Source organism: Simochromis diagramma, unplaced genomic scaffold, assembly GCF_900408965.1.
Source record: "Simochromis diagramma unplaced genomic scaffold, fSimDia1.1 OVJJ01000344.1, whole genome shotgun sequence".
NCBI lineage: Eukaryota > Metazoa > Chordata > Actinopteri > Cichliformes > Cichlidae > Simochromis > Simochromis diagramma.
In genome coordinates, this window is record NW_024387375.1 from 2198288 (window position 1) to 2218436 (window position 20149).

At 36.8% G+C, this 20149-nt stretch overlaps 1 protein-coding gene across 1 annotated transcript in view; it reads right to left on the bottom strand.

The window, feature by feature from the left end:
• dph1 (diphthamide biosynthesis 1) overlaps positions 1-20092 on the bottom strand; it is a 68069-nt gene extending 47977 nt beyond the window's left edge. Inside the window, exons 1-3 of the mRNA XM_040008814.1 lie at positions 19962-20092; positions 14695-14844; positions 4710-4773 (exon numbers count right to left, since the gene is read on the bottom strand). Coding sequence (XP_039864748.1) covers positions 4710-4773; positions 14695-14844; positions 19962-20013 — 266 coding nt within the window. The 5' untranslated portion in view covers positions 20014-20092. The remainder of the gene's footprint in view (positions 1-4709; positions 4774-14694; positions 14845-19961) is intronic.
• Positions 20093-20149: the final 57 nt, after the last annotated feature.

Consider the following 20149-nt stretch of genomic DNA (forward strand, 5'->3'; position numbering starts at 1 on the left):
GCTGCCTCTATACAAGTCTCTCTTTTGCTTTGAAAGCTTTTCTTTGCTCACTTCGCATCTGTGAATTCACATAGCTATGTCAACATTTGCAGAGTGTTGTAGGAAACTACAACGGGCTACTATTAAAGAGCTCTGTTGGTATCTGTAGAAAATAAAGTCAACATATGATTGGGATTAGCGTGGCCAAAAAATGTTGCATTCTGATAATAAAACCTAACTGATACACAATTTATACAGAGAGTTTTTTTTTTAAATTAATGACAATATATAATGATTTAAAAAATCTAATATATAAGCCCATATTTTCTTTTCTTTCAGACACACAAAACTTTAAAACAGACTTCCCTAATATTTGACATGTGAAGTCATTTATGAGTCCTTACTGAGATAATATTCCAATGTGGTTTAAAAGTTATGTGTTTTAAGGTCACAATGAGTTGTTAATTACTCGTTTATGCTCTGCTCCACTGGTTGTTGTGTTTGTGACGTTCCAAATACACGCTGCCAACAGGTATGCAGACTGCCCTATAGTGAACAAACTATGCAATATCAGTACTTGTAACATAGCTGAAGGGTGTTTCTAAGATCTCTTCTTTATTTTTAATATTTTCATTTATTGGTCATCATACATGTCAATATCAATATATTAGCAAATAACTAATATAAATAATATCTGTATATGTACAAAGACCTTTTAATTTTCTAACACCACCTTTTAAGATGTTCTGAATAAATTACATTACAAAATGCACATGAGGGAACAACAGTTTTCAGCCCTGAATAGTACAAGTTGGTTTCCTCTTAGGTTGATTACAACTCCAAGATCCTACGCCAAAGACAATGTGCCAATATATAGTCTATCTCAGCTTGTATAATGCCTTAGGTGAAACCTAGGGCAGTTAAAGTTCACAAATGACTTGGTACTCAAGGAAAGGTTAATTTCCTCGAGTGCATAATAACACTGAAGATGACTTGCATGAGTCACATTAACCACTCAGAGTATCATTTTGGCAGCTGGACAGTAAGAGGATAATGTTTAAATAGATTTTATTACTAGAGCCAAACGGAAACTCTAAACGTTGGAGGAGGGACAAAAATACCATTCTGAACATTAAGACGGATATGCCCACCAATCCCCAGTGGAAATTACACCACTGTTCATGGTACATATGAGACTGGCTGATCTGTTAACTCTATCAGAGAGCAGTGTGTCGTTCATTCATTAACATTTCTAGGTACAGGTCTCATCTAAGTTCTATTCATTCACTATTGTCTCCGATTTGTTGACTGTTGGGCTTTAATTCTTTTAAACCATTCAGAAACATGTAATATAGCAATATTTTTAAGGTGTTTTAGACACTGTAGTCTGTGGTGCTATGTCTATCTATCCATCCATCCATCCATCCATCTATGAATTGTCATGCTACTCTTTTACAGTCACAGTGGGGCAAGCTAAAAGTATGCATTAATACAGTTTTGGCCGAAGTCTATTAACTGTGCCATGGGAATGGCCATAATTCAGAGCAGCTTGTCCTCATTAAGACTTAGCAGTCCATCCAGCTGAAGCTTCTTACTCTGAGGGCAGCTTAGGCCTTTCATCCCCATTTTCATATGGACCTCAGCCCCGTCTCACGAGTACAGGGGTGATAGTGATGGTGATGGCAAAGCTGCCCTGTGAGACCTCTGGTAGCCTTTAGCATAAGCTGTGTGACATGAGGTCAGCTGCAAGCTGTGCAAACTTCTAAAGGTTCTTGTCATTCATCTAATTTTGTCCTAGATTCATCTTAGGATGCTTATGGTGATTTGCAGAATTCCGATCAATAAAACATTTGTCCCGAATTGTAATTGCTATAGAGGGATTTCAGGTTATATTGCAATTTTAAGACCTTTATCGTGACTGTACGTAATTGCTGGGCACAAGGTTGTTGCAGCAGTAAAAAGAGTTAAACCATGGCCACCTTACAAATGCTCCAATTACTATACAGAGTATCGACACACCAGGATCAAAGATTATACCCTAAGGAGCCCCCAGATGACAGTTCCTAGATCCAAAAAGCCTTGTGGCTATCACATAATTAAAACAAAGTATGTCTAAGAAGATTCTCAGTCTGCCAGATCAGGATATCGGCTATATAGGGAAGTGGACTTCTTGTCTGCTATTAAATGACTTCTGGGAATCACCAGTTTCCTATTTAGACATAGAAAAACTGACAGATTCATGGTGACTCTGTACTTATGAGTCAGCCACAGCTAAGCCCTGCCTCTCAGGGTGAGATGAGATATTAAAAAAGTCAGAGTTAAAAAACAAAACAAAACAGTACCTATTCTTCACAACTTTTCATGAATTCTGGTCATCGTTCTCAACATAAGCGAACATTTAACCCGAGTTTTGTAAATATGAAGATATCCATCATATTTACTCTACCTAACAGAAGAAGAAATGTGAAATGTAAATGTAAACTCATTGCAATGTGACATTAACAGCATGTCCAGCATGTGCACCAGAGGAATTTGTAGACTCGTAGTACCTGACCACTACAAATAATGGCCAAAAAAAAATAGAAGTCAAACTGCAATAACGTTGAAACCTAAGACAAAACCGCATTTTTGGGCTCCTTGTGACCAACATGAATGAGCATTGTTGAGAGCGTTTTTTTTTTTTTTAAGATTTTGCAGAGAAGACTATGTCAAAATAAGTCGATGCACTCAAATGATACTTGTCAACTTGTCAATCTGTTGGAAAGATGGCAGATACTCAGTACTTTGAACAGGCTCTGATGTTCATCCAGTAATCAAAGAACCCATCTGTTAAATCTGGAAAGTATGGAGCTGAAATTCCTACTAAGACAGCAGAGACAGAAGAAAAAGTCTCTGGAGGCAGGGAAACTATAGCGCAGAACCTAATGAAGGAAAACCGTGAGAACCATGTTGTACTCTGCAGCCTGGAAGACAAATGTGGATGGTGAGGAGGGGGTGAAAAATACACAGACATAAGAGATAGAGAACGAGGTAGAAGACAGCGAGAAAAGCAATTAGTGTCTTCTAATTGCTCTCATTAGAAGAAATGTGGCCGATTTGGTAGATTTATGATGAACAGTCATAACTTGAACATATAACTGTGGACTATATAGCTGTGTGGTTTAAATTTCATGAAGCACACAGTAGCAGCTCTCAGTCTGATAGCAATACGACTGATAAGATCAGATCCTATCATCAAAACTTCACTATCATCTTTCTTGTGATAAAAAAGTAAGAAACGTCTGTAAAGAGAATGACAGAAAGATAAAGCAGGAGTCTGGATAGAGGGAGAATGATACAGCAGGAGAAAAGATGAACAAAAATGATGGTGTCAGAAGAGAAAATGGAAACGACATAAAGCAGAAACACATTTTAGCAAAGAGTTTTTTGCAATAATAATATAAAGTATGTCTAATTATGAAAACCATAATAATGGTGCACCCTGCCTGAAAAATTTATGGTAAATCCTACAACTATTCTTTATCTTGCCCATCACATAATGAAGCTGCCACTGGCTAAATACATATGAAAGGAATCCACTCCAGGTGTTTAATCATAACAGTCATTTTCTTAAAGAAGACACTTATACTAACAAATTCCAAAGCAGTGCTCTCACTCGAGTGTGCTTTATGATTTGTGTTTTCCTAAACATTGCTAAATAACCAATTGGTTATTTAGCAGAGAGCAGGGTAAACCACAGGGTAGCTTCAAAGACAAACTATTAGGTCTAGTGGACATTATTGCTTAAGCACTGCTCACTGTGGGATGGAGGGGGGAAAAAAAGTTGTGGTGTCTGTGTGATTGAGTGCTGGTGTGTAATAGGGAATATGCAGGCTGAAACGCACTGTAATTAACAAGAATAATATCGCTTCCCTCCTTCGCTGTGGGCTATGAGCAAGGGAGGCTGTTATCTGCTCTGTCCTAAACCTGAGTAATGCCTTAGAATCTCTGATTGAGTCAAAGGTGGGGAATTATGATAAGGCTGTTGCTCTCCAAAACCAAGTGGTCATGATGCTGGTTTCTACACCAGCTGTAAGTGGAAGAGAATGTATGGATATTATCTTATAAAGTGGTTACAGTGGACCTCGATGCTGTGCTAACTTTGCATTCTAAAACTTTGATGTAGAGGAATAAGGAGTCACACAAAACAGAGTGTGAACATCTACACACTGGTGCATAAGTACTTTGACAACGACACTTGTTGTTTTGCCTCTCTGTATCAAACACGATATGACTGAAGTAGAGACTTTGACCTTTCTCCACCACCTAAACTACAATTACAGTCATGTTTATATGGTCCACCATCTACGAAATAGGACAAATTATAGACAAAAAAAAGCAATGGCTAACTGAAATTCCACCATCTTGATTATTCCATTTCAAGTCCACTGTGATGGTTTATCGAAGCACAATTTAGGTATTTATTCCCCAAAACCTATAGAGCTAACTTTAGGCTTTAAATAAGCTAACTGCAGCTTTCCAAACAAATCCATCTAAATTTGTTCTCTAATCTGACAGAAAGGTGAACACGGAAATTAGCTGCATGGGGCAAACAATTGCAAATTATAACAGTGCAAAGTTAGAATGGCTTTTAAAACCACAACACATTGGTGGGAAGTCTGAGATTGAAATTATCATTCAAGCAATCAAAGTATGAAATTACTTTTTTTTTTTTTTTAAATGCGGCTTACCGTTCAATGATGTCACTGATGATGCAGGCAAACATTTGCAGGCCCTCTGGAAGCTGCAAAGCAACTGGAGAGAGACCGGAGAAAGAAAACAAATAGAAAAGTTACATGCTTGCATTACAGGGATGACAACATGTTATTTGATACTTTCTCAACTGTACAGCTATACATAGCTGCTGCTTCTGGTTCAGAGTGCTCCACTGACAGCAAACAGTGACATTTCATAGGATTTGTCCTCTCTCCACAGTAGTGCTCTTGGTTTATTTTAGTGGGTGACAGGTTGTTGGAAATATAGTCCAAACCAATAACCACAGGTCTGTCTCTGCAGCTCAAGGCCTGCTACTAGATCTTTTCTTTTTTTTCCCCCCACAAGGTGGGTGGATATGACTGGTTGAAGAAAAGAAAAATCACTTTTCTACAGGTTGATGCTTGAACAGGTGTTGTGATAAATAACTCTTTTTAAGGCTTTTTTACTTACAAAGGCTCTCATTTTTACACAGCCTGAGGTTGTTTTTTTACCCCAGCAAAACAATATCTTTATGTTCACCTGCATTCCTTACTTGGATTCACTGTCTATGCCACAATCCTGTGTATTTGCTGTCTGCAAATATGTGTATGAGTTTGAAGGCTGACATATATAAAGGGGAAACTTGTGACACAAATGATCGGCAATTTGTTTTTGTGTTTTTAACCATTTCTTTTTTTTTTTAAAAAAGAGAGAGAGAAAGACTGGTGGAGTTTAATTTTTTTTTAATACTTTTAAGTCGAGTATTTGTTTGCACACATTAAATTAATTCCCAAATGCGAGCAAAACACTTGCACTCGCGAGCACTGAAGATAAAATGAATCAGTTAATTTGCACCGATACTTCTACTGATATGCTACACCACCTGAGATGATAGGGCAACATTTACCAAAGTGCCTAGTGTCTCATTTCAATCTCTGGGCTTTTTTTTTCTCCCCTCTTCTTAAACTGCTCTCTGGCTGCAATCAGTGAAATGAAACACATTCATGCATATTCATTTTAAAAAAAAATAAGAGAAATCAGTGTTATATGAAAGATTCTTAGCCACTAGAAAGCAGACACTTTTATTAAATGTACTCTGTCATAGGCAAGGAAATTTGAAGTGTTTTTTTGTTCTCTCAATAATGATGACTGGACATCATACTAGACACAAGTCCAAAGGGGACTGAAATAAATTAGCTTAAATGAACATTTTGTGAGCTTTTAAACAAGAAATATACCAAACCTAAGAAGCAAAAGCATAAAAATCAATAAAATGTCAATTGTATCTGTTTTTGTGACACTTTTTTAATGTTAAAAAACGATGACACCATTATACAAATTCTTATCATTTTTTTTCAACAACACAACATTTATATTCAAAATATATCCCAGCCACTTGCCAGCTATATTAGAAACAGTTGTGGACTGCGATTACTGGTTACAGGGCAAACATACTTGGATTTACTTGGAAAACAAAGTAACTACAAATTGAAACTGGGATTTCTTGACAAACAGGCTGTGGTGTTTTTGCAGTACATTTCCTACATAATTCACTAAGAATCCAATGATGTTCCAGTTACATTAATCCTATCATTTCCTCACAAAGCAAAAAAAGCTAACATGCTGACATCAGCAGAAGCAAACTCAAAGAGAAACTGTTTTCAGTGATTTAAAAAAAAATGAGTTGAGAAGCCGACAGTTTGTCTGGATAAAGGATGCAAACATTTAATCAGTTATCAAGATGCTTGGAAACCAATTTTCTATTTGCTGACCAGCCATCAACACTTGAATATTACAGCAAAGGCTGACTGTGATGCTGAAAGACTTGACTTGCGTATAGATATTCTAAAAATCAGGAAAAATGTGTACCTGTGATGGTAACAAAGGATTTTTTTGTGTGTGTGTTTGTTGTGTGTGAAAATTCTGAAACACAGGTGTTGGCTACAGTAGTTTGCTGTTTGGGATTATATTAGTCTACACTGTTTGTATACTAGCAATATCTCCTGTCAGTTGTTTTCTTTTTTATTTATACCTTTTGTGGAAGTTAATATTGCAGACATGCAGGCACAAGACTTCAACAGTTCAGTGTGAAGTCTCTGCCACCAAGTCTGACACACTGAGCGAGTACCTGGGAACAAAGGCGTTATTTCAATCAACCGTGACATTTTCTTCCCGTCAAACTCTGTCACACCTTAGTTCAATAAATCCATCAATGTCTCAGTGGAGAATTACAACTCGAAGACCTTGAATTCAGTGTAGAAATGTTTTCAGATGACTAGCCCTGAAACCATTTCAAGACTTCGGCGCCAGTGACGGCATTAAACAATAAAAGCTGGGACAAATAAAAGACTGAGGAGGCTGAAAGTGAATAGTCATGAGATGGAGAGATAGATAGAGCAGTTCTAAGGAGAAAGAGTCAGAGAAGTTCTTGCTGATGAAAGGTTAAGGGATCACCAAGTGTCATGCAGGCTGTGAGAGGCAGGTCATTACCCAGGAAAGGCCAAGTTTATTAACAGAGAAAGGTTTCAGACCACACCTCTGCCACAGCTGACAGAAACGAAGAGCTTTCTCCATCTACTCCATCAAATGAAAGGTGAGTCAGATAGAAGAGGTGTGTTAGGCTGTGTGAATGCATGTTGTTGTGTTACATAAAGATCCTGCCACTTTCCCTCTTGCTCTCGTTTGGACATTCTTGACCAAATAAGAGTAACAACCCAACCATATGGCCAATATAAGCGATCAAATAAGTATATTAAAAGGCTAAATAAAAATGCAGTTCATATATACATGCCCCTTTCTTAACTTTCTCAATAGGAAAGAAAGTAAACATCTGGTTTATGAGTGAAATGTCAATCAACAATCATCTAATTTTGTATACCTATTATTGCAACACTAATGGCTGCACAGGTAACTAAAAAGCTACACGTGGGATTATGTTAACAATCAAAAGTAGGAGGCAAACTGTGAAAGTGCTGGAAAGACCAATTTATCAGTGGATGGCAGAGAGAATGAACAAAGCCAAAGATTACATGAAGTTTTCACAACAACAAACCTGACCAGAAGGATAAAAACACACCATAGACTGGGTTTATCCCATAAAAAAAACCCCATTTTGTATGCATGTGATTATATGAGATGTCCCTGTGTTTCTATCTGTACAGTATAATGTTAAATTCCAAGATGAGTAGTATTAAAAATAGGAAACATAATAAAGTTTTTTCATGAGTTTTTATAACACATCTGACTTGCCCACTTCATATTGAAATAGCACTTTTACTGGTACAGTTTTACATATCTTAGATTAAGCTGAGGTATGTAAATCTTAGATTAAGCATAAAAAAATATTGTTGACTAATAGTATATACATAGCAAGTGATTAATCTGGTGACTGATTTGTGTGATCTGCCCTCTATTGGCGCTGCCATTAACGCAGTGGTCAGCAGTACTAAGAGTGTCTTCCATAGATGATTGATGATGAGGGAATGACTAACTATGTGGGTGTATGTGGGTATAAGGTTTGTCATAATTTGAGCAGCTATTCTTCACAATAAACAATTAATTTAAGTTTGTGCTACAACCCCAGCCCACAGAGAGCATCTTGGTTTTCACTTTGACTAGCTAAGCAGTGTTAATTTAGCAGATATTACCGGTTTACCATGACAACCCAAGCAGCTACATTGTAAGACGGAGTACTGTTAACCAGAACCTTGGGCACAATGGCATGGTCCTCTGCAAATGATATGGTTTCAGATTTATTAAAGCTGTAATTTCTTATACTATTGAGAGCTGTAAAGTCATTAAATTTATGTAAACTGTATTTAAAGTGCAACTCTTAAGACTGCTTATATTTTACTGCTGCTTTATTGTAGTGAGACACCACTGGAGTTGTAGTAGCAGAATGGTTTATTTTGCTGGGAATTCCCCAGATTCATTTATACCTACAGTGTAATAGGTGTGTGAATTGTCTAAGTGTGTGAAGAGTAAATGGAAGACAGAAAGAGACATTGAATTTGAACACAATGAGCACAATTCCTCTGTGTGAGAACTCTGTGTCATCCCTTCAATAAAGGCAAAAACTGTTCAGACAAAAGGAATGGACATCTTGTACTTTTTAAGTTGGCATTTATTTTGTATTTAGTATTAAAAAAAACATTTTTAATTGGGGAAGGAATTAAAAAAAAACTTTTAAACAAAAAATTAATTGCAAAATAATTCTCTAGAATTGAACTTGCCTACAGTCACAAAAAATAAGTATATCACCTTGATATTGTTGTCTACTTCAAAATATCTGGACCAAACAGTAACAAATATAAATATTTGATTTAGTCATTAATTCAACAATGATATCAACAGATCAAGTAAAAAAGAATATCTTTATCCTCCAAAGTCACTTCCAGCACAAATGGATTCATGCTGGTGTTTTATATAAATGTCCAGCAGCTTTTCTATTTCCCGGTATGCCTTGAATTCAATTTAACAGGGAAAATCTCTTTATGATTATGGGCTCATCCACTGTGACAACAACGGTTCCAAGCAAACCTGCAGATCCACTGATTAAATTTTGGATGTTTCTGAGACTTTTCCTCTCATCAAAACGCCCTGGACAAATTGTCAGTTATTTGAAATGTACACCACTTTTAGATGACTTCCTTACACTGAAATGATTTATTTCAAATACTTCTTTTTAAATCCCTTGTCAGATGTCAGACTCTTGGCTCGAGAGAAAATTTATACTCCTAAAAGATGAGAATTTTTGTGCAATTTTACAGCCAAAAATGACAAAATAAGTTGGTGTGACCTGTTTGATACCCTAGGGTATCAAACAGGTCACAAAGGGTTATTAACTTCCACAAAGGGTTAAACTCTTTAGACTTTTTATTCCTGCAACATTGTGAATTCTGGGAACATCTTGTGAAATTATTCTTCTTTTCTAGTCTGAACTACTGTAATTCATTGTTCTAATGATGACCAAAAGCTATTTGAGTGGCCTCTAATTAATCCAAAAATGCTGCAGCTGGAGTACTAAAAGAAACTACATAGAAAGATGAATCATATTTCTGCTATTTGTTTCCAGTTTCTTTGCTTCTTCTTTAAAAAACCAGGCCAGAAAGTCTTCATTGATCCATATTATTGCATTGGAGTTTTCAGTAGTACAATAAGAGGTGACTGCTTCAGCTATCAGGCCCCACTCCTGTTGAACCAGGTCCAGTTTAGGTTTGGAAAGCAAATACCAAATCATCAAGTTAAAAATCCTCTTTTTGATTAATCTTTTGCCTAGGCGTGGTTAAGATGGCCCTGAATTGTCCTGTACCTTTATGTTTATACCCTCAAGACTGCAAAGAGACCTCCAAGCCTCAATTTTCCGCTGTTTCACTCTCAATACATTCTCACATCACTATTGCAGCTCAGTTAATGTAGTTTGTTTGCAAACTTTTGTTCAAAAGTATTAAGTGTTTTTATTTGCAAACAATAAAAAAACTTAACCTTTATATTGAGCCGTAGCACAGACCACTGCTGTATAATGATGTGATTTAATTTTGCAATACACAAGCTTGGAAAATCAAGTTAAAACTGAAGATTATACTGTGTGTAAATTGGAAGATAAAGGGTTTGAGCTTTCACTTGAGAAAGCATTATGCCAAAAAAGAAGAAATTAGTTTAGACTTGAGAAAAAGAATTGTTCAAAAAGCAAGCAATGGACATACAAAGTTATCACAGCATATCCGAGTGTCAAGAACTGGAGTGAGAAGTAAAATCTTCAAAGAGAGCCACTTAGTATAGAAGAAGCCTGGTAGGAAAACTAGTGAGAGATGTGTCTAAAGACCTCAAAAAACTCCTTATATCAATACTGCAGCTTCCTGTGCCTGAACAGCAGACATTAATATAAGTGACTGCGTTATGATGTTGCAACAGTGCACAAAGCGACCAATGCGGACTGTATACTGGTGCTTTAAGGAGTTTCTGATCATTGACACCTAACAATGTGTTTTATAGTTGCCCATTTTCATAGATAAAGAAATACAAATGCTCACTATTGACTTCAATCACTACTACCCAACAACTTTCATGGAGAATGTAGAAAAAGGTGGACAGAGATGTTCAAAAAGAATTTTAAAGGCTTTTTGAATTTAGGCCTCATCTCGCTTTTGCAATTGTTGGTCCTTCAGCCAGCCACGGAAAAGACAACAGGTAAAACATACAAAGAGCTCAAGTTAAAACAATGCAAAATGTCTGCTGAAGTCTCTAAGCTTCTCACGCCGTTCTTGGATATCAGATTTTTTACATTTCTCTCTTTAGGTGGTGACCTATGCTCCTTTTGCTGCCCAGGCCCAGTTTTCAACCTGCTACGCTGCCCATCGCATAATTCCTGTTGGGTTAAGTGCTGTTGTCTTTCTGAAGGACTAGTTTACATACATATAATCCTTGTATCTGTGTAGGGAAATACAAATAGACATAAACACAGTACCATGAATTCCACATAAGTCCGAAGGTGAAGCTAACATTGTTTGTGATTATAAGTCAAAAATAATTCATAACCTAATTTTAAAGTTTAGAAAATTAATGACTGCAATGAAACCAGGATAGCTTTAAGATATTATCCTATTTTGCTTGATCGTGCCTCTAACTGCAACACGGAAGATTACTGTAGAAACTAAAAGATGGTGTTAAATGCTTCACTTAATTCTTGTAGCTCACACAAACATCAAAAAGAAAATGTCAAATGTACTCATTTAATTATCTCTGGCTTTTTTACATGTTTATTTACATGGAAACTAGTATTTTACCCCCATCAAAAAAAATCACATTTAACACAATGCAAAAATAATTACCAGGATCCACATACAGGAGTTAATTTATACTGAGCAATAAATCATCTGCTTCAATCCATTTCCTAATCAAAGTAAGAAAATGAACTATTCTTATCTATTTAATTGTATAAATATAATACTTGAAACTCAACACCAAGTTAATATTACCTGTTATTACTTTTTTGGGTCTTTATTTTAAGTGAACGGATGATGCAATCGCAACAGCAGAAGTTAAAGTTGCTGAAAAACTAAATTGTTCACTTGCCTTTGTTTTCATTGAATGTATGATGTAATTATGATAGAAGACAGCCAACAGCCAAAGTTGCTGAAGAACAAAAATGTTCTGAAAATTGCATAACAGTTTAGCTTTAAAAAAAAAAAAAAAAAAAAAGAGGCTGGGGAACCAAAATAAAATTTTATGGTATGATGCTCAGTTCTCAGTTTTAAAAGAACACTATGAGACCACTGCAGAGTTCAAAGGAGGACAAAGAAACAGATGGACACAAAGAGGAACAAAGTGAGACGGGGGTGATGAGGTGAGTTATGCCCTTTTCAGTTCAGAGACAGAAGCTCTGATAAAAAGAAGTCACTTAACAGAAAAAGCAAAGAAAGCAGGCTGCAATAAAACAAACACTCCCCACAGGGACAGAAAAAAATTATATCCTCTTGGCATGCCATCTGCATACTACTACCCAAGGCACGAAGGAGTAGAAAAAATACACATTTTGACATGTATATTAGTGAAGGATCTTTTTTTAAGGCTGGAAGCAAATACTGACACATCATTCCTATACCGCTGCACTAGAAAAACTGGCATCGGGAAAAGTCAGATTATACATGCAGCAATGCATGATGGTAAAAACACAAGTCTGCATGTGAAAGCATGTAAGAGAAAAAAGTATTGACATTTTTGACTTGCAATCTTAATCTCTAAATGTAAATTTGAATAGAGTACAATGCACACAAAGCACAATTTGCATTTTCAGGAAAACAAAAATTAAAAACCTTACCATTAGATTTGTTGCTAACCTACTAAGCACTGATAGAACTGAATGTATCTACAACTGCTGTTTATGAAAAGTTCAGACACCAGGTGAAATGCAAACAAACTACAATGTAATTTTTTGCAAGTTGTTTAAACCATATTCTTAATAGAAACTTAAATCCCTATATTTGATCCCAGCAACACTTTTCACACAGCATACATCTTTTATTAGCATGGACTTACAACATTACACTTTTATAACAGAATCAAGGGTAAAGATGGTCAGTAAGAAGTAAAATCAGAGGTGTAATATAAATATTTACATGATATAAAGGTGATATCAATGATATAGCAATGCCATGTGTCATGTTCTATAGTACACGACAACGACACTAACCAAGACACATCTAAGAGCGAGAGCTGTGTTTCAACCTCCAATAAAAACTTAGTAAACAGGGAACTACTTCATCAGCCTCCAACAGAGCACAGCGCTTTGCAAATTACTCCATATGACAGGAAGAGCAAATGTGGATGGAGATTACAGATTTGGTTACATGATGGAAAAGCAGGGCTTTAAGCAACTGGTTAAAAAGTTCAACCAAAGCTACAAAATCACAGGCAGAAAATATTTCTCAGTTTTATGATGTGACAATATTGTGCATTCTCCTAACAAGTTAATTACTTTAGTCATTGTGGAAGTGTTAAGCAGTTATACATTTACTTAAAATTTCCAGGGAAAACATGACCTAGGCTACTTTTGTTCTCATATTTGACTATGCTGCATCACCGCTGTCATGTAATGGGGCCATTATGCAGCTTTCGATTTTTGTAACCTTGCACTATGGCTGCCACAGCTAGGTGGAAGACACGAGTGTACGATCGTGTTTTTACTACCATTTTATTGATATCAGAAACATACAGACAGCCAAAGGGAGATAATGGAACAGTTTGAAAACTTTGCAAAAAACACTCAAAGTCTTGGTTTCTAGTTTTGATTACTTATATCAGCACTTATGTTGCGATATTATCCGAGTGGTGACACCTATCGTTCAAGAGAATACCGTAGCAGCTTCCTGCGCCTTATTAGCAGGTATAAATACAAGAGACTGTGAAACAAGGTTGCGCTGACCGATAAAAAAATAACACTGTTCAATATTTTTTTCCTATATCATCAGAAATATCACTGCTGCGAATTTCCTTCAAATATCTGATGTCATTTTGAGGCTATTGCATCCACCCATAAAAGACTCAATGAGACAGTCCAACTTAGGATCATAGGCTGGATGCTGTTCCAACTTAATTTTTATAATTTATACCAATACAGCCTGAATCTGCTGCCCACACATGAGAAGCTAAATGCAGCAGCATGTATATTACATCTGAAGGCATACGGACCTTGTGTTGATGTATTTTCTTCAGTTCCCTACACTGATGCTGATTTTAATGACAGTAACTGTGGATGATGAAGGGAACCTTTTTCGCTTGTCCCAAACCTGTATAAATCTTACACGTTAACAACTGAACAATAAAGTCTTCAAACTAGGTCAAAGCACAGATGCACCCAGGGACAACATTTTGAATGAAAGCATGCATGCATGGTATTTCTGTATATAAATGTTCAATGCTCTGCTTCCCACACGTTCTAAAAGCTTTCAAAACAGCAGTAAAGCAAAAGAAAATTCTTTGTGGAATTGTTTCATAAACAGTTAGGTAATATTAGTCGTATGTTAAGCTGACAATGAAATGAAACAGACATAAAACAAATATTTTTCAGTTAAAATAAAGGAGGGTGCAATGCACAGTTGCTCGTGTCAGGATATGGAACAGATATTGTTCAAGAAAAGCATCATTTCTGCTCACGCTGGCCAATAATTTGGGCTACATATTAGAACCGTTTCTCTTATGAAATCCCAGGCTGTGTAAAAGACAGCTACAGATCCTTTACTTCCAAATAACTTCATCCAAACTCTGACCCAATTCAGCAGTTAAATCAGAAGCCTGCCGTGCATTTTAAAAGCTTATAGCACAAGCAATTTAGGCATTTGTGAATCTGGGTGAGGGCACAGCTGTACTCAGACTGAATGTGAGAATTGTAACATTGTGGAATTCAACTACAGATTCTGTTTCCATTAAAAGCTTATGCAAAAAAACATTAAAAAAAACAAATAGGATGTAACAGAAACTCACCTCTCTTAGATTTTGCTTGTCTCACTCGCCAAACTGTCTTGTGGATCTCAAAGTTGTAATTCGCAGGCAGGGCTTTGATTGCCTCCTGTAACTCAGGGTCTTGGAGGATTTCATCTGGAATTTGATTGGCTACCCGCCGTGGTCCTCGAGCTAAAAAGAGAAAGTTAAATTATCGCCCTGTTAGCAATGCGGTGAACACAGTCTGAAGCATATATAATGTACCTAGGTCTGTATAGAAAGTTCACTAAAGTTATCACAAAACTAGACTTTAAGTGAAGCAATACGCCAGTTTTTGCCTTAAAAAGAAACTACAGGAGTCCGTCTCTACAGAGTATTTTTAATAAAAGCGATTCAACACAGCAGGAAACATGCCCTTCTCAAAAACTTCATTAAAAGTGTTGCTGGCAGTAATTAAAAATGTGCATATCTTAAATCTGATATCATATCTTTGTCCTGTTTTCTATTACATGGAGTATTTTAATTATTTTCAAATCATTGCATTTAGAATTTATTTTAATTTTAAACAGTGCTTTAACCTCCTAGGACCTGGCGTCCACATATGTGGACATCACATTTTGGGTTATTTAGATCAAAATACTCAATTTTACTCTACAAGGGCCTTACTCCACTTACGAGGACATTATACTGCCACTGTTCTATCGAAATTTTAAACAAACATCCTTATATAGGGCTCTCATTTTTCTCAGAAACAAAAATAAGGTTAAAAAAAATCTGGTAATTCTTTGTTTTTACATTCATCGGGTGCCAATATGCCCAAATATCAAAGAGAAATTAAAAATGCATGCTTTGGGAGAGTTTGGGTCTTAGGAGGTTAAAGAAGTTGCATTATGTGCTCTCTTATGTTTGGAATTTTTTCAGTTTAGTTTTCTATTACTCACTGAACTTGCAGAAACACTGAAAACTGGGGAAGTTTAGAGCCAGAATTACAGTCACAATGTCCAGTATCATCCGAAAGTTTTGAGCTGCCCTTCGCCTTCTTATAGTTTCTAGGAAAGTGTGACATTGGTGCAGCAATTTGTTTAAAATGTGCAAACATTTTTTAATAAATCACTGGAAATATTTCTAACAAGTTTGAGAGTCAATATTTGGTGTGACCAGCATTATTCTTCGACACAACCCAAACTCTTTTAGGTAAGCTTTCTTGTAATTTTTTAAGTAACCTTCAGGAATTCCTCTTCTTGCAGGACATAAAGCTCTTCTCGGATGTTGACTGCCTTTTCTTCAGTTCTCTTTCAAGATGATCTTACGGCGCTTCAATAATGTTGAGGTCCGGGCTCTGGGGAGACCAGTCCACCTCAGTCTTAAGAATGGCTTCTTGACAACCACACTTCCACTAATTCCATTTCTGATGAGGATCTTCGGTGAAGATGGATCAACTGAAAGGCTTTCAGATACTGTTCTTCTATTGTAGATGGTTTTTTAGGCTACATCTTCATTTTGTCCATTCATTTGAGTACACACTGTACTCCATGATGAGATATTCAAAGTCTTCAGCTAATCGTGCTTTTGGAACCACCTTGTTAATGCGAAAATATTATTTTATTTGTTTCGTGTTATATTTGACTTTTTGTTGTAGATTTAACTAAAGAAACTGGAACAAATGTGTTTTTGCGACAGGCTGCTAATAGCAAAGGCCCTAATAACAGAATTTAAAATATCTGTTATGTATAGACACAACACTGGCTCATCTCTTGAGTTTGGTGACCTTTTCATGCTTGAATGATTCAGAGGTCTTTGTTAAGTGGCTAAACAAAAGAGAAAAAAAAACATTCCTCTGAAAATCGACAGAAACAATGAATAAGCGAACAATATCCTAAACAAAAACTTTGAAAGACCTTCACAAAAACCTGGAGAACTATTGCTCAAGTCCACTTTAAAAATTTACAAAACAATATGGCTCCCTTACAGCAAAAACATAAAGAAATGATCACTGGCTCAAGACATACCACATTACCATATAATTATTCAACTTTGACACTGGCTATTACTTGTCCTTATACTAAAGAACACTTTATTTTCCTAAAATTTTTAACAATAGATTTGACATTGAGTTAGAAATGTGGCATATTTAAAAAAAAAAAAAAAAGCAAAAACCTTTTGCCTTAAAGTGATGAATTAGCTTTTTTTCCCCCATTCTGTAGGAACATTTTCCTGACATGCAATAGGCCAACTTATCTTCTTGAAGATAAAGGTCACAGCAAATCAATACAAAGCTACTCTGAGTGATCACCTTAGTGCTGGGATGAAACAGCTCTAAAATTTGTACAGTCATGCATCAACTTTTCATTTAAATCTGTCCCTTCAAGAAGAGGCAATTTCTTCTTGGCAAGATGAGTGACAAAACTTTTAAGGAAACACAACTTGATAACATCTAACCAAGTCAAGAACACTCTGAAAGAAGTAGGTGTACCATTGTCAAGGCCTACAAACACAAGGTGTAAACCGCTGGTTACAATAAAGAGCAGGGTTATTTGGAGAGGAGAGTGACTGCTGTTGGTTGAAAAGAGAGGTAAAAAAAAAAAAACTTCAGTGGTGTGGAAACATTATGGGTACGCGGAGTCAGACATGGCTCAAGTAGACACAGTGTGTAAACTTTGCTACGGTGTAGTAGCTGCACCACAGAGCAACACTGCAAAGTTCACTAAACATAGATGTTTACATTTTTCATGTATTTCTTATATTGCAAACATTTGCACTGTGAGCGACCATCTTTGAACAGAGGCGGTGGTTTACGACACCAACTCTCTGCCATCTATAATCCAGTTTTGAGATCCCTTCCCAGACGCCTTAACGCCCACTCACATCCTGGGCCATCTGATCTCAGGAATTCGCATAATAAGGTGGGGCCAGGTTTCACAATGAACTCACCTGAAACTCTGGCTGATTGGGACCCACACCCAGTTTCACACCTTGGCTCAGGCGATTAGAGGATCATCAGGGGGTCCTTTTGTCCCTCTGTGGGGGGAAACTCCCACTAGGTTTATATCTGGGACTCCCCACCATTTGACCTTAGAACTGAAGAAGCTTCTCGGATGAGAGGTGAAACGTCTTCAAGTAACTTAAAGAAGTCCAGACGCTTTTCTTTGCAAGCTCCTTTGACCACTGTTATCAGTATTTGCACACTATTTTATATTATTTTTTTAAAGTCATTATTCAATACATTGTTATTGTTAACCCTTTAAAGCCGGTCAGAGCAGCATGCTCCGTTTTGTGTAACTATTTTTAAATCCTTGTAGAACCTGAACCATGTAAGCTAGCGCAATAATATTTTTTGCATATGAAACCGGAGGAGTTGTACTTACATCTTATGCGATCAACTTGCCCTAGGTCACAGTTTCCTTCCACATAAAGCTTTGCAAAAATTGCATAAAAAACGCTTGCAGGAACAAAAACATAATATTCCAGAAACACGCTTTGCCGATCCGATCAGCTGTTCGTAACACTTCCCACATTGAAACAGACATCAGCCCGAACTATCGCATGTCCCCCATTTCCTGCCTGAAACCGGACGTGAAGTCATTTTCGCGGAAAATGTAGTTTTTTACGTGTAGGCCTTAAAAGCCTATACTGGTGTTTTTATAAGTCATGTTTGACTTTTCTGAATAGTTGCTGGGATGCTTAGAACTCGAATTGCACTGCTGGAAATAGTTTATTTTGATGCACATGCTGTTTTCTTTGCAAATTTGCATCATAGGATTGTTTTTTGTTTTTCCTGCAGTATATAAAAATTGCTGTATCTCCAAAGTAAACTATGAAGACACTCAAAATAAATTTCCCGTTGTAAACTATTTTTTGCAACTTTTTTGTATTTAAAGTTTTGAGGGATAAACCTCTTAAATTTCTCCAAGTAGAAATATATGTAAAAACAAAACAAAAACAATTTTCAATTTTTTTGTAGTTTATTGCACTTTTTTGCAATTAATGTAGTTACTATGGACTTAATGCATACATATTATTAAAATATGGGCCATAACAGTTGTATTGATGTATAGCAACTTGAAATGCTCCCACAAATGGCACTACAGCATGTAAAAAAATAATATAAGCTCTGGCGGACTTGGTTTTATGGTAGGTCTTAAAGGGTTAAATAAATATCGTCAAATAATCGAGATCTCAATTTCAGTGAAAATAATCGTGATTATCATTTTTGCCATAATCGAGCAGCCCTAACCAGAATGATGGAAAAAGAAAAATATAAAGGAGAGAAACTGTTTGGATGAGGAAGAATTTTGAAGTGTATACTCCCTGCTCAGTATTAGCCAAATGGTATTGTGACATTTGTGCTTCAGTCACAGAAAAAAATTATGAGGGCCGGATTTACAGTAGTTCCACTTTCCAGCTGGAAGAACATATTGAGTGGATAGGAGTAACTATTGTCAATGTGACAGGCATTTCATTTAACTGAAGCAGTCCTTCACACCCTTTAGTTTACCTCATGACACTTTCCATTGAGGACAGAGAAAAGTGAACAGTACCTAGGAGACATGAAGAATGGGAGTCGAGTTTTCTGGCCTATTCATTCGCAACCATGATCTAAATACTTCCAGCTGGCAGTAGACCAAACATAGCGGGTGCTGGAAGTTCAGCTTATGTTGGACAAAGGCGAGGACATCCAAAAACTTGTTGCCGTATTTCTATCCTTATTTAAGAGACCTTTCACTCGTCACACAAGTGCGACCAGTACAAATCCGAGCAGCTGACCCGAACATTTAACTATCTACATTTATTTCTAAGGGTAAAATCTGATACCGTGTGGTCTAAGGAGCTTGGAAAGAAAAGCGTCTGGACTTCTTTAAGTTGCTTGAAGACGTTTCACCTCTCATCCTGAAGGTGAAACGTCTTAAAGAAGTCCAAACTCCTTAGACTACGATGACCTGGATGACTGAGAACCTTCACAGACTGATACCGTGTGCAGCACCTATAAACCCAACGCATCACAAGGCATCAGAGAAATTTCTATATCTGAAATGTTTCTCTGCAGACACTCCGCAGCGATCTCAGGAAGTCACATCGACAAGTGTGAACGTGGATGGGATGCTTAGTGTTAATATACAAATGCTTTACCACGTAAATGTATAATGAACACCTCTTTTATCTACTTAACGTCGTACAAGCTGGACGCACTACTCACTTTCTTGTTTGTACCATAGCCATATCTGTGTTGCGGAAACCGGATGTCTACAAAAAACTCATAAGAAACAGAATTTCTTCTATATTAATTAATTTACAGACGAAATTAATGTTACCTGGGGGCTTTTTGGCAGGAACAACTTGCACTTCAGTCGAGGGCGCAGCCATCTTTCTTTTCCTCCAAAACACACACACACACGTGTGAGGAACAGAAAGGCGAAAGCAATCGAGTACAGAGAACAATGAGGAGAAGCGGAGCACCGATGCAACCGATTTAGCTGATCGGGACAAGAAGACAGGGTGA